Source organism: Molossus molossus, unplaced genomic scaffold, assembly GCF_014108415.1.
Source record: "Molossus molossus isolate mMolMol1 unplaced genomic scaffold, mMolMol1.p scaffold_m16_p_2, whole genome shotgun sequence".
In the NCBI taxonomy this organism is placed as follows: domain Eukaryota; kingdom Metazoa; phylum Chordata; class Mammalia; order Chiroptera; family Molossidae; genus Molossus; species Molossus molossus.
Genome location: NW_023425355.1, coordinates 131833080 through 131848959, shown reverse-complemented (window position 1 = coordinate 131848959; position 15880 = coordinate 131833080). Strand labels below are relative to the sequence as shown.

The 15880-nt window shown below is 40.6% G+C and overlaps 1 protein-coding gene across 1 annotated transcript; it reads left to right on the top strand.

Annotated features, from left to right (window-relative positions):
• The first annotated feature begins 13514 nt into the window (after window positions 1-13514).
• Window positions 13515-15428, top strand: DDX53 (DEAD-box helicase 53). The gene has a single exon (XM_036270180.1). It carries the CDS (start codon window positions 13515-13517, stop codon window positions 15426-15428), a length of 1914 nt encoding a protein of 637 aa, XP_036126073.1.
• Window positions 15429-15880: the final 452 nt, after the last annotated feature.

Sequence of the window (15880 nt, the reverse complement as noted above, 5' to 3'; positions counted from 1 at the left end):
TGCTACAAAAGCCCATTGAGCACTCAAGTAGGTGAATTTCCCTTTATTTCACCAAAGGCAGCATCCTCCACAAAGTCATGAGATTTAAAATATGTATATTAACTTGTAACATCTAGTAATGTATAAAAACACAAAATTATGTATATAATTCTTAGGACTTTGTGCCAACCGGTCCCTACCTGATACTCCTGTGCCCCACAGTACACATAGAAGCCTTAAAACCTGTCTTCAATGAGGACATGCCGGATGGTGGTACTAGGAGCCTCCTGGAGCTGAGACTGTCCACTGCCTCCTACTGGCATACCCATTCCCTATTCCTGAGCTTCATCTACCATACGGGGTTGGTTCCACCTTGGCCTGAGCCCCCAAACCCCTTGCCAGCTTCCTTTCCTGGAGAGCTGGAACCTGGTCTTTCCACTTGATCAGGCTCTGCCTCAATCTCAATCAACTGCCCTGGAAAAAAATTGCAACCCTGAGATGCCTGATGTCAAGACCCCACTCAATGCTTGAGTCTTCCGGATATGATGGTAGTCCAACTCTTACACATTTACTAAAGCCTGTCTGGCTCGTGTGGCTCAGTGGTTGAGCGTCGAACGATGCACCAAGAGGTCATCGGTTCACCCTGACTGATTTGGCTCAGTGGTTAGAGCATCGGCCCACAGATCAGAGAGACCCGGTTTCGGTTCCTGCTAGGGGCATGTACCTCGGTTGCAGTTTGTCCGCAGCCTTGGTTGGAGTTGTGTGGGTGGCAACCACTCGATGTGTCTCTCTCACATCGATGTTTCTCTCTCTCTCTTCGTCCCTCTCTCCCTTTTGCTCTATCTGAAGATAAATGCAAAAGTGTCCTCAGGTAAGGATAAAAAAAAAAAAAAAGAAGTCACCAGTTCAATTCCCAATCAGGACACATGCCCGGGTTGTGGGCCTGATCCCCAGTGGAGGGCATGCAGGAGGCAGCCAATCGATGTTTTCTCTCACTGATGTTTCTATCTCTCTCTCCCTCTTCCTTCCTCTCTAAAATCAATAAAGGAAAAAAAATTTAAATAAATTTACTAAAGTCTAAGACACTTAAGACACTGATTCTAGAGCTGGGTTAATCCTTCTAGGGCCCTCAGATCTCTGCTTATGCCCCTGTCCTTCCCTGCCCCAAGCTAGAAGTCCAGCGAGCCTGTCAGCCAGAGACACACACTTTATGACAATACATTTCCTTGCTCAGTACCCCTTTACTTATTTATTTTTTTATCCTCACCCAAGGACATTCTTGCATTTATCTTCAGATAGAGCCAGAGGGAGAAGGGGGGCAGAAAGAGAGAAACATTGCTGTGAGAGAGACACATCAACTAGTTGCCACCCACATGACCCCAACTAGGGCCGGGGACAAATTGCAACTGAGGAGCATGCTCTTAGTGGGAACCGAACCCAGGACTCTCTGGTCCACGAGCCAACGCTCTAACTGCTGAGCCAAATTGGCCAGGGCTCAGTTCCCCTTTAAATCAAAGATTCTATTTGGAGGCACTGGGGTCTAAAAGGTGTGGCTATGGAAAAATCGTCCATGTATGATCCATATTGTTTAAAGATTATTTCCAGGGAATATGAGGTGACTATCTGGCAAGATTTTTAATAAGTGGAGTTGGGCCAGGAAGACTCTAGGCATGAGCAAACATTGAATGAGGAAACATCACCCCAGGACTAGACCCATTCCCAAGCAGAACCTTGATGGTAACTGAAAAACAGCACTTAGCTCCCCCAAAAGATATATCTTTCTCCTCCTTAACCCATACTTCTCAGCTCCAAGAGAGAGCCAATACTGTGATCATCTCAGCTTCCTTCCTATGTCCCCAAAGACCTTGAAGACAGGGCTTGGCATGAATGCTAACATCTGCCTCAAATTTATTTTTTGTTTCCTTATGATCTGATGTGTCATGCCACCTGTTTTATACATTTTGGGGAAACACAGCCATGCCCATTTATTTGCACATTGTCTATGTCTGCTTTCCCACTAACAGGGAAGAGCTAAGTAGTCACAACAGAGACCATGTGGCTCTCAAAGCCAAAAATAATCACTATCTGGCTTTTATAGAAAAAAATTTTGCTGGCTCCTATTCATAATCACTGAGGGATGTATATTAACTATGTGAGGTGATGGATGTGTTAACTAACTTGATTGTGGTAATTATTTCACAACCTATACACATAGCAAATACTCAGATTGCATACCTTAAATAGATAAAATTTATATTTGTCCACTATACCTCAATAAAACTGAAAGAAAAAACAGGAACTACTTAAGTTTACTTTAGTAAAGCTCTATTGCTGTCTGTTTTAGGATCATGGCGAAGACGTATAAAACCAAAGACCTAAAAATAGCTGACCACATCTGAAGCCCTGAAAATTAGTTACTTGTCATTATTATTTCCTAGCAATCAGAGATTGCACTGCCTATACATTGTTAGAGTACTGTTAAGAGCTCTAACGTGTTATTTCATATACTCTTCACAATCATAACACATATAGTTATTCTACTTTTACAGATGGGGAAATATACTCAGAGAAGTTAAGTAACTTAAACAAGTTTATAGAGCCAATCATTGGTAAAATACAGGATACAAATCATAAGGCAATCCATTATACAAGTCTTCTGAAATCCTAATGTGCATAGAAATTATCTGGTGGACCTTATTAAAATGCAGATTCTGATTGAGGAGGACTGGGCTAGAGCCCAAGATTCTGCCTTTGTATAACAAGTGCCCAGGTGATGCTGTTGGATTTCAGACCATACTGAGTAGCAAGACAGTATATCATACTGCACAATGTTGAATGGATTTAATGGGAAATCATTCCATCTTTCTATCTAGATCAAAGCCTGAATGGAAAAAAATCAGTGACCAGAGTTGGAAGGAACAATTTAAAAATAGGGGCAGTAAGAATAGCTGACATTTACCAACATGTTATTATGAATGCTTGATGTGAATTGTCTCCTTTTACCCTCACAATCACCCTAGGAGATAAATATAATTTTAACCCATTTTACAACACAGGAAACTGAGGCACAGAGCAGTTAGGTCATTTATCCAAAGTCATACAAATAGTAAGTAGAAATGTTGAAATTCAAATTTCTATCTATATAATATAGTATCTGCTCATGATCACTAGACTCTACTGCATGTGTTCAGTTACATAACAGTGATGATTGCTGGCCCCACCTGCGAGTGGGTGTCAGTCCCTGTCTTTACCAGACACTCCCACCTGGACTCACCAAAACTTGGCTCTTCCACAAGGCTTAACCATGGTGTGACATTTATTAGCAACCTTGGCCTACTTTCCAATGGGCTGGAATCAGCCTTGCTTTCATTGACATACTATCAAGTGTACCATACGGACTCTGCCTCACATAAGCCCCATCTCATGTTGAAACAGTCTATATAACAAGCTTTCATCCTGTTCCCTTCTGCCTAATACTTCAATGTTATATTGGCAACAAAATCCCACCATGAACCATAGCCTACTTGGGTGGGTTCCTGACACCTCGCCAATTACTTGTTCCTGAGAATTGAGTAATCTCAAGACTATCTGACTGGCAAGTTGTCTGGAACCACAATAGCCTCTCATACCAGATATCTTGTACTAACAGCTGTGTGAATTGCAGAATAAGGATGACAACACTTTTATTTACCATTAAACTGAACCTGGTCTAAGATAAACATCTCTTTGGATTCTGCATCAGTCTTTTGAAGTCATCCTCCATTGCCAAACCAGTTTCCCTCATTTCCATCTCCCTTTCTCTCACCTGCTATCCATCCCTGCCCCCACTGGCCCATCCTTGGGGACCCCAACCTATCTGAGCTAGGACATGCAAGCCTCAAAAACCATCCAGGTTTTAACTCATGGCTGCCATCCATGAAATCTGTGCCATGCCAAGAAAAGAATATTCATATGAAAGTCAGACGGTGTAGAAAATGCCACTTGATGTTCTCCCTGAATGATCTTTAAATAGCCACATACACATTAATTAATTTTCTGCCATACTTCATTGGGGTTGCAATCTTTTTCAGCAAATTGAGACAGACTCCATAACGAGAACGAAACTATATCAAACACCATTTCAGCAAAAATTGAAAAATCAAAAGCAATAATATTTCTGAAGTATTGGCTATGTTGAAAAGAAGGAATGCCATCAAACACATCTATTTTCCTGTCAAGTGCTATAATGAGTCTGACCGAAAAACAAGTTGTCAAATTAATCCACCCTTAAAGACTGCTGTCTTTTCTTCCATCAATTTTCTATTCCTATCATTTAGGAATATCAATAAACTCTCAAAGAGAAGCTTTGGTAGTTGTTAACATTGTCATTTGTGTTTCTCTTCCCCTACAATGATTCATACTAAAGACTTAAGTCACTGCTATCTCCCTCAGTAGTAATGCACACTGCAAAGAACTGAGCATAAGCTCTTGCCCCAAATCCTCCGTTTGAATAGTTTTATCAACTACAAGCAGTTCCAAAGCCCCCGAAGAAGGCATTACAGACTTCTGTCGCACCGGATTGCCTTTTTTATCCCAGATTATCACCACTGAATATGTTTATTGGGAATGGTTTCCGTTTCTTACCTTCCTCATGTTTCCCCAGCCTATTGTTAAGTCCTTGAGCGTAGTCAGGAAATCTGTTCGAGTGTGCTTCGTGGAGCTCGAGAGTTAGCTGTGTGATCTTGGAAAATTAACAAAATATTTATGCCTCAGTTTTCTCATTTGTAAACTGGATTGCTTTTAGAGGGGAAAATTAGGTGATGAAATTATGTAACATAGAAGAAAGGGGGCAAAGTACTTAGAAACCTAAGATTCATAGAGTCCCGTGTATTATTTATTTTGACAATTATTGAGATATAATTCACATAGCATACAATTCATGCATTTAAAGGGGATAATTCAATGGTTTTTGGTATATTTACAGTTTTGAAACAACCACCACCATTTAATTTGAGAACATTTCATTACCCAAAAAGAAACTTTATAGCAGTCACTACTCATTACCCCTCTCACCTTTCTCCCAAGTCCACTTCACCTCCCACTGCCATCCTCTGCCATAGGAAGTCACTAATCTACTTTCTCTATGTATATAGGCCTATTCTGGACCTTTTATATAAATGGAATAATAAAATAGTGGTCTTTTGTGACTGGCTTCTGTCACTTCAGCTGTTTTCAAGGATGATGTATGTTACAGCATTTATCAATACTTCATTCCTTCTCATTGCTGAATCGTAGTCCATTGTATGGATATAAGACATTTTATGTATGCATTCATCAGTTGATGGAAATTTGGGTTATTTTCACTTTTTGACTATTATTAATACTGCTTCTACTTACATCTATGTACAAGTCTTTGAGTGAACATGATTTTATTTCTTTTCGGTAGATTTCTAAGAGTGGAATTGCTGGGGCATATGGTAACTTTATTTACTTGTTTGTTTTTATGGTAACTTGATGTTTGACATTTTAAAAAACTTCCAAAATGTTTTCCAAAATGACTGCACTATTTTACAGTTCTACTAACAATGTACAAGGGTTCAAATTTCTCTGTCACACCCTCACCAATACTTGTTATTCTCTGTCTTTTTTATTACAGCCATCCTAGTTGATGCAAAATTAAAACTAATAATTTTGAGCATGCTTTCATGCCCATTTTTCCTGGGGTTAGTTGAAATTTTTCTAGAATTCCATTTTAATTTACCTTTAGTGCTTTTTGAGTACATTATTTATATGACTTTTTAGTGGTTTCTCCAGGTATCACATGACACATCCATAACTTATCAGTCAACTGGTATCATTATTTTGCAATTTGATGAAGTATAGAAACTTTACTTTTTTTATGTCCCTTTTCCCTCCCTGATTATAATTGGTTTAACTATTACTTCTACATATATTTAAAACCACATCAGACATTGTTATAATGTTGCTTTAATTGTCAAACATAAGTTAGAAAAATCAGTCCGGCTGGTGTAGCTCAGTAGTTGAGCATCAACCCATGCACCAAGACGTTGCCAGTTTGATTCCCGGTCAGGACACATGCCCAGGTTGTGTGCCCGATCCCCAGTGGGGGGCATGCAGGAGGCAGCCAACTGATGTTCTCTCTCATCGATGTTTCTATCTCTCTCTCCTTCTTCCTTCCTCTCTCTCTACAATCAATAAAGAAAAAAAAATTGTTTAAAGTTAGAAAAATCAAGAAGAGAAGGATACACTGTTGTATTTATCCATATTTGGCTTATTATTTTCTTTCCTCCTTCCTAATATTCCAAAACTCCTTTTTTGATCATTCCCTTTGTATTTGGAGAATGTGCTTTAGCCATTGTTTTAGGTTATGTCTGCTAGCAATAAATTCTCCTCACTTTCCTTCATTCAACAATATCTTGATCTTATCTTCATTTCTGAAGGTATTTTCTCAGGATATGGAATTCTGGGTTGATCATATTTTTCATTCAGCATTTGAAAAATAGTATGCCACTTCCTTCTGGCCTCCATGATTTCTCATGAGAAATCTGTTATCATTTATACTGGTGTTCCCCTACAGGTAATATGTAATTTCTATTTGCTTTTAAGAGTTTTTCATTGTCTTTAGATTACAGAAGTTTGATTATGATGTGTCTTGGCATGAATTTCTTTGGATTTATTGTGTTTGGGATTTACTAATTTTCTTGAATCTGTAGGTTTACACCTTTCATGAATTTGGGAAATATTCTGTCCTTATTCTGTTGAATGATTGCTCATACCAATATTCTTTCTCCTCTTCTGGAACACCCCCCCACACACACACAATGACATGAATATTAGAGCTTTTATTGTCCACAGATCCATCCAGCTCTGTTATTCTTTCCATCTATTTTCTCTCTGTTGTTAAGGTTTGGTCATTTCCAATGCTCCTTCTTCAAGTTCACTGATTCAGTCCCCTCTCATCTCCATTCTTTCACTGAGCCCATGCAGGGAGATTATTTTGATGATTATATTTTTCAGTTCTAAAAGTTCTATTTGGTTCTTCTTTATATCTTCTACTTCTTGCTAAAACTTTTTGTCTCATTTGTTTCAAGTTATGTTCATAATTAATCAATGACATTTTTTTTATTATGGCTGCCTTTAAATCCTTTTCATATAATTCAAATATCTCTTTTTTTCCTCAGTGTTGTAATCTATTTATTTTTTTCTCATTCTTCCTGGATCTTGGTATGATGAGTGACTTTCAATTCTGTTTTAGACATTTTGTGTATTATGGACTTTGGATTTTATTTATTTTATAATTCATTAATATATTTTGTTACAGATGTTTCTACTCCCCCAACAGACACCCTCCTCCCTATCCTGTCTCCCACCCCCACCCCACAAGCATTGTTGTCTACATCCATTGGTTACACATACATGCATATTTTGGATTTTATTTAAACCTTCTTTTCATAAGTCCTCCACTGACCCCATACAAGTGTGGGAAGTCAGACCCTGCCTCATTATTGCCAGGCAGATGTGGAAGTCCAAGCTCCCCATTCTAACTTAATACACACTGTGGAGAAAGTGAGGTATGCCTCATTACTGCTGGGTGAGGGTAGAAGTCCAGACTTCCCATGTGGTTGCTATTGATGTGATAGGGGTGGGATGTGGAGATGGCATCTCATTACCTCTGGGTAGTGCTGAAAATATATTCTTGGAGCCTTGGGTTCCTTGAACACCACCCCAGTGGGGAGAGATAGGAGTATATCATTTCCAATGGGTAAGGTTAGAAATCTAGGCTCCACATTTTGCCTTTGTTGATAGGGCCAGGAGAGGTACACTGCGCTGTTTGTTTTCTGTGATGCATGGGTAGAGCAGTTATTGTTAAAAAGTTTTCTTTCTAGCTAGACTGATCCTTACCTGGTCCTTTGGCTTAAAAGTACCAGTTTTTCGGACTTTCAGTCAACATGGCAGCTTAGGTAAAGGTGGTATCACCTCCTCCCACAACAACATCAAAATTACAACTAAACTACAACACAACCATCATTCAGAACTGCCTGAAATAGAGCAGAATAGAAGTCCTACAACTACGAAATTAAAGCAGCAGCCACATGGAGACTGGTAGGAGGGGCGGAGGCAGATGGGCTGGTCCCACACCCATGTGTGGTGGATAAAAATCAGGAAGACACCTCGGCTGGAAAGGTCCTCCCTGAGGAGTGAGGGGTCCCCGTCCCACACCAGGTGCCCCGTTCAGGGTTCCAGTGCCAGGAAGAGAAGTCCCCATAACTTCTGGCTGGAAAAACCAGCGGGAACTGAGGCTGAGGGAGCCTGTGGCTGCGGGAGCCCCAGGCAGCTCCTCTTAAAGGGCTCAGACCCGCTCCCTCTGAGCCCAGAGGGGAGGCAGCTTGAGGGGCGCCAGAGACATACAGAGAAGAACTGAGCTGTTTGGCCTTGGGATGAGGGATGGAAAGGCGGCTTTCTCCTGGACAAACGTGCTGACGGAGTCCTCTGTTCTTTGGTGAGCCCTTCCCTGGGACGGAAGACACAGGCCATATCTGGGACTCCAGCAACCTGGTTCACACTGTTGGCCCCACCCTGGTGATTCCCTGAGGCCCCACCAAATTTTCAGGCCCACCCAAGCTGTTTCCAAAGGCTTTACCATACGATTGGCCTGTCTTGGATCCTGTTTCAGAGTTTCCTAAAATCTCTCAAACCAGCAGCATCTGGTCTCAGCAAGCCCCATACTTCTTGTTAAGTGGCCCCAGGCCTGGCACTAGAAGCAGCCAGCCTTGGTTCACAACTTGGCTTTTTCTGGGCACATCCAAGCCCAGCACAAGAAGCAGCCATCTGTAGATCACTTTATAGCTTTGCCAGGTGGCCCAGGATAGAACACAGGCAGTGGCTGACCTTGCCCCAGAGCTAGCACACCCAGTGAACAGCTTCAGACCACATCAAGACACCACCACCCAACCACCTCCACAAGTGACACACTCAATGAGTGGACTCAGTGGGTACCAGAGCCCTGCTGAAGTAAGTCTTGCTCTGTGTGGTGGGCCCCTGCACAGCTGATCCTCCAAGGGAGTCAGAGGTCAGTGGTCAGTGGGCACAGCCAGTCCTTGCAGCTGATCAACCTGAGTAAATCCCTCGCATTGATGTGCCAAGAGCAATCAAGACTCAACTACAACAGAAAGGCATACAATCCACACTAGGGGTACACCTCAAGGGCTCAGCTGGGGTGATCAGGGAGGTTGTGCCACTGAATCCTACAGGACACCTACAATAATAGGCAGAGTTCAAAACACTGGTTCTAAGGTTGCTCAAGGAATTTGGTGAGACATTCAAAGAACTTAGTGACACCTTCAAGGAACTTAAGGAGACTTCCAAGGAACTTAGTGGGAATATCAACAACATAAAAAAGGACAAGTCAGAAATGAAGGATGCACTAACTGAAATAAAGAATAATTTACAGAGAATCCATAGTAGAGTAGGTGAAGCTAAGAATCAAACCATTGAATTGCAATATAAAGAAGCAAAAAACACCCAATCAGAACTGCAACAAGAAAAAAGAATTTAAAAATATGAGAACAGTGTAAGGAGCCTCTGGGACAACTTCAAGCATTCCAACATTCACATTATGGGGGTGCCAGAAGGAGAAGAGAAAGAACAAGAAATTGAAAACCTATTTGAAACAATAATGACAGAAAACTTCCCTTACTTGGTGAAGGAAGCAGACATACAAATCCAGGAAGCACAGAGAATCCCAAACAAGATGAACCCAAAGAGGTCCACACCAAGACACATCATCATCAAAATGCCAAAGGTTCAAGACAAAGAGAGAATCTTAAAAGCAGCAAGAGAAAAGCAGTTTGATACCTACAAAAGGAGCCCTCATAAGATTGTCAGCTGATTTCTCAAAAGAAACTTTGCATGCCAGAAAGGAGTGGCAAGAGATACACAAGGTGATGAAAAACAACAACCTACAATCAAGATTACTCTGTCCTGCAAAGTTATCATTTAGAATCGATGGACATATCAGGAGTTTCCCAGACAAGAAAAAGCTAAATGAGTACTATATGAAATGTTGAAGGGTCTTCTTGAAGGAGAAGAACAAAAAAAAAAAAATATGAACAATAAGATGGCAATAAATACATACCTATCAACAATTGAATCTAAAAACAAAATGAGGAAGCAGACTAGAAACAGACTCATAGATACAGAGAACTTATTGTTGCTTGCCAGATGGGCAGGGGCCAGGGGGATGGGTGAAAAAGATGAAGAAATTAAGAAGTACAAATTGGTTGTTAGACTGATGAACCTCAAAGGGAAGGGGGGCAGAAGGGTGGGATGAGATAAACCAAAGAACTTCTATGCATACATGCATAACCAATGGACTCCAACAATAGCGTGGGGAAGGCAGCAAGGGGGCGGGATTGGGGAGGAAGGGTCAATGGGGAAAAAAGCAGGGGACGTCTATAGTACATTTAACAATAAAGATGAGTTAAAAAAAAAAAAAAAAAAGGAACCAGTTTTTCTTAGGGCTGTATTTTTGGCCATGCCTGTGAGTGTTTCTGAGTTGTAACCTTCTCCAGCACCAAATCCTGGATAATAAATATAAAGGAGGCAAAAAGAAAACCCATGGAACTCATCATTTTGTCATTCCACAAGGTCTAAAGTCCTTCACTGGCCTGCCTTCTTCTCTCTAGATTTTAGAATTTCCTTGTTTGTTTTATATATAAGATAAGTAAGCAGGAGGAATAGGGGGAAATGTGCCTACACCACCTTGTCCAGAATCAGAAGTCTCCCCTTTTCATTTTTAAAATAATATTATTTTTATTTCATTTTTTCCATCACCATTTATTCCCCCATACACTCCTCCACTTCCACTTACCCCCACAGTCACCAAGCTGTTGTCCATGTCCGTGAGTTCTTTCTCTTTTCACTTTTTTTTTTTTATTATTAAAAATGTGGCCACTAGAAAATTTTAAATTGCATCTGTGACACATCATGTTTCCATTAGACAGAGCTTCTGTATACCTCAGCTTTCTCACTTGCAAATGAGGGGATAAGAAGAGATATTCTCTAGTCTGTCCTTTCCACCTCTAAAATCCCATGATTCTAAGGATTATTGTTTGGCTTCTGTAGATAATGCAAATGATGTAGATAATACTGTTGTTCTTTCCACTTACCTACATCAGAGTTATCAGAAATGAAATAGTCCTGAAAAGCCCTTCAAATACCTCAAAATAGAGCCAAGGGATAATTGAAGGTTATTATTTTTTAAATGAATGCCAGTATGTTAAAATTTCCATAGGAAGTGGCTGGTAAGCAAGAATTTCTCCAAATTAGTTTATAGCAGGTGCTAATCAGCTCATTATATATATATATATATATATATATATATATATATATATATCCTCACCAGAGGACACTTTTTGATATTTTGTTCAGATAAAGTGGGAGGGAGAGAGAGGGAGAAACATCGACGTGAAAGGGACATATCAAGTGGTCGCCACCCACACAACTCAACCAGGGCCGGGGACAAACTGCAACCGAGGTACGTGCCCTTAGCGGGAACTAAACCCGGGTCTCTCCAGACTGCCGGCCGACGCTACAACCACTGAGCCAAACCGGCCAGGGCCACAATATATTTTTTCATTGTTTGTGCTGAAAAGAGAATGAATTACTTCAGTGGCCCACTTCTTCATATACCTAAATAATGCATCCCCCATTCTGTGGAGAATAAACTAAATTTGACAGAGAAAGGTTTAATGCATAGCTAAAAATGGCACTATACTCTCCTTGAAGGAACTCCCAGTACTCCCTCTCCCTCCTTCTAGAAACTTTCCTTTTCTGAAACTACTAATGAATGGTTTTTGTTTCCTTGTGATTCTCTCTTTCATCCTATCCTCCCACATATTTTGAGAGACTATTAAAGTTCATTTCCTTCCAATATTCATGATAATTAATCTTAAAATCCATTGGCTCCTTCACAGAACAATCCCAGTAACTTGGCCATGAAATTCTGATTTCCTAGAAGCCTTATTTAAAAATTAAGACAGTGCCTTTCAGCTTTCAGTACAAGATAGAAAGTTCTCTCCTCGTTATACAAAGTTCCCCAGTGGTCCAGTTATCTGTTATCCCAATTGCTTTCCTTGCAATATGTGCTCCTCTGTTATTCAACAAAAAAGGGCCTTCCTGAAAGTCATTGACTTCTTTCTCTCAAATTCTGTAGTCTATTTACCACGCCTTCTCATCATTCTTTTCTCTCACTTCATATTACAATGCTCTCTTCTGATTCTATTGAGTATTTCTTATTTTTTTCATTTGGCTCCCTGTCCTTCTCTTCTCATTATCTAATAATATTAATTCTCTGATCCCTTAAGCTATTCTTCAACCTATCTTTTGTTCCTTTATTTCCTGGGAAGAATATCCATTCTCAGTTTCAACTACAGCTTCTATGCCGATTATGCTCCTATCACTATTCCTATCTTCTCATCTAGACTACAGTCCCAAATCTCCCGTCCTACTTAGCATTTCCACTTGCATGTCCCGACCACACCACAAACCAGACATGTCTGAAACAAAATTCTTTTTGCCCTACAAATGACTTCCACTTGAATTTCCTTGTCAAATGGTTCCAAAGTCTTTTGCTTCAATGAGTCTCCAATCCGTAAACTTGAGCTACCTCTGAGTAACACTCCCTTCATTCCATCTTTAGAACCAGGCACCAAATCCAGCATGTTTTCCCCTATAAATGCATTATTTTTTAAATTTTTATCCTCATCCGAGGATATTTTTACATTAATCTTCAGATAGAGGTGGAGGGAGAGAGGGAAGAAGAGAGAGAGAGAGAGAGAGAGAGAGAGAGAGAGAGAGAGAGAGAGAGGTGAGAGAGACACATGGAGTGGTTACCACCCACGCGATCCCATCCGGGCTGGGGACAAACTGAAACCTAGGTAGGTCCCCTTAGGGGAACTGAACTGAGGTCTTTCTGGTCCACAGGCCGACGCTCTAACCACTGAACAAAACTGGTGAGGGCTATAAATGTATTATTACACAAAAAGAAACTTATTGAAACAAACAAGTTGATTTTTTAAAATCCACTATTTTCTTCCTTCTATGGAAATAACTGGCTTATATAAAAAAAAGAAAGAAAGAAAACCATATGGATAAGTTCAAGACCTACTTCAAATCTACTCCTACACTGAGCCAGAACTGGCATGAGGTGAGCCATTGAGGCACCCATGTTGGGGAAACACTCACTCTCAGGGTCTTAGGAAAGCCTATGGGCTCAGCCCAAGAGTGAGTGTCACTTTAAATTTTGCTTCTGGGGTGCCTGCTAACCTCACCCTAGTCCCAGACCTGTGATTGGTCAGATCATCAAAGCCCTCGGTGACATCACATTAACTGTTTCCCTAGGTAACGGGCTATATAACTGCCTACCTCCGGGGCAGTATGGTCTGTTGCTTCAGAGCCTGAAGGGAAAGAGGTCTCAGGTGACATCTCCCAACCTGAGGTAGGCGATCGGTCTGTACCAACTCTACAATGCAGCAATGGCCTGGGCCCCAGAACAGAAGGGGGCGGAGCCGAATCTAAGAGACCTCAGGGCTGGCTGGGCAGGCAGAGATGGCAGGGACCCCAGTGGAGGCGGAAGCGGCAGAGGCGGCAGAGGCGGCGGCTGGAGCGGCTCCTCCAGCCACCCGGGGCCTAGGACCACTGGCCCCCGAGGACCTCCTCTTGCCTTTAAGATACAAAATAGTATGGTTGGTGTAGTGATTGGTCGTGGCGGATCAAAAATAAAAGACATTCAGAGTGTGACAAACACTAAAATACAGATCATAAAGGGTGATACCGAAGCAGAGGTAAAAATATTTGGCAGCAAGGAGATGAAAGCAAAGGCCAAAGCAGCTATAGATATTCTTGCTGAAAAACCAGAAAAAAGCTACAATTCTGAATCCATTCTTGATAATGCTGCATCCAAACCCTCTGGTGGAAGGGACTTAACCACAGATAATATCGTTAGAGAAGTTCGGCCCTCTATAGACTGGGATAAAATTAGGGCAGGAGTTTCCCAATGGGAGAAAAGAAAATGGGCAGATTTACCACCAATTATAAAAGACCTTTACATAGAATCCGAAGCAACAAGTTCACTGTCTCAAATGGAGGCAGACATTTGGAGAAAGGAAAACTTCAATATAATGTGTGATGACTTGAAAGATGGTGAAAAACGTTCTATCCCCTACCCGACTCGTACATTTGAAGATGCTTTCCAGGATTATCCTGACTTAATGAACTATATTAAAAAAGCAGGATTTCAAAAGCCGACACCAATTCAATCACAGGCATGGCCAATTGTCCTACAAGGGATAGATCTTATAGGAGTCGCCCAAACTGGAACAGGCAAAACATTGTCTTATTTATTGCCTGGATTCATTCACATTACTTCTCAACCAACACGTAGAGGACAAAGGAATGGTCCTGGCATGCTAGTCCTTACACCAACTAGAGAATTAGCTCTCCAGGTTGAAAATGAATGTTCTAAGTATTCATATAAAAATCTTAGAAGCATTTGTATATATGGTGGTGTAAACAGAAAAGACCAAGTAAATGAGATCGCCAAAGGCATAGACATCATCATTGCAACTCCTGGGCGACTGAATGATCTGCAAATAAATAACTTCGTCAACTTAAGAAGCATAACCTACTTAGTCTTAGATGAAGCTGATAAAATGCTAGATTTGGGATTTGAGCATCAAATAATGAAGGTTTTACTAGATGTGCGCCCAGATCGGCAGACTGTTATGACAAGTGCAACTTGGCCCGATACCATTCGTCGACTTGCACAATCATATTTGAAAGACCCTATGATTGTTTATGTTGGTACTCTAGATCTAGTTGCTGTAAATACAGTGAAGCAAAATATAATTGTTACCACAGAAGAAGAAAAACGATCTCTTATCCAAGAATTCCTACAAAGCCTGTCACCCAAAGACAAAGTCATCGTGTTTGTCAGCCGAAAACTTGTTGCTGATGACTTATCCAGTGATTTAAGCATCCAAGGCCTATGTGTACAAACACTTCACGGAGACAGAGAACAGAGTGAACGTGAGCAAGCATTAGATGACTTTAACAGAGGAAATGTAAAAATACTGATTTGTACTGATTTAGCATCCCGAGGTCTTGATGTTAATGATATCACACATGTATACAATTATGATTTCCCACGGAATATCGAAGAATATGTACACAGAGTAGGGCGTACTGGAAGAGCAGGGAGGACTGGCATATCCATCACCCTTATGACTAAAAGTGATTGGAAGACTGCCCCTGAATTGATTAAAATTCTGGAAAGATCAAATCAAAGAATTCCAGAAGCACTTGCAATAATGGCTGAAGAATACAAGTTAGGTAAACAAAAAACAGGAAATACAAGACTGTCTCAAAAAAAACCCAAGGCGTTTCATTGAGATCTACAGTGAAAAAGAGTTGTAACAGACTACTAGAAGATTCAACATGTGTTAAAGATACACAGTGTTCACGATACATAAAGAAGTACTGGAAACATACTGGCAGTGTGAAGACAACCAATTCTTAAATAATACCACTAAGCTTTCAACACTGTGTACGCTCTTTAATAAAATAAGAAGTGTTTTGAAAATGAGAGAGTGAGACATTATGTGGGGGAAATAGATACTATGTGGTTATTAAAGTTTAGATTCTATTATAGCCTACCATAACCATCTATGTCTTCTCGAAAAGACTTGGTACTAGATAGCAATGCTTTTCTTGCTTTAAAATAGATGTACTGAATTGAAAGATAGTTTTCATCAAGTTTATCTCAGTCAAAATATTCCATTTTCACCCAGCAGTCGGTGCCACGACAATCCCTAAAAATACCTCCACTATAATTCCCTAATTA

Coding starts and splice junctions, on each gene's coding strand:
- DDX53 (XM_036270180.1), top strand. CDS start 13,515: ATGGCCTGGGCCCCAGAACAGAAGGGGGCGGAGCCGAATCTAAGAGAC.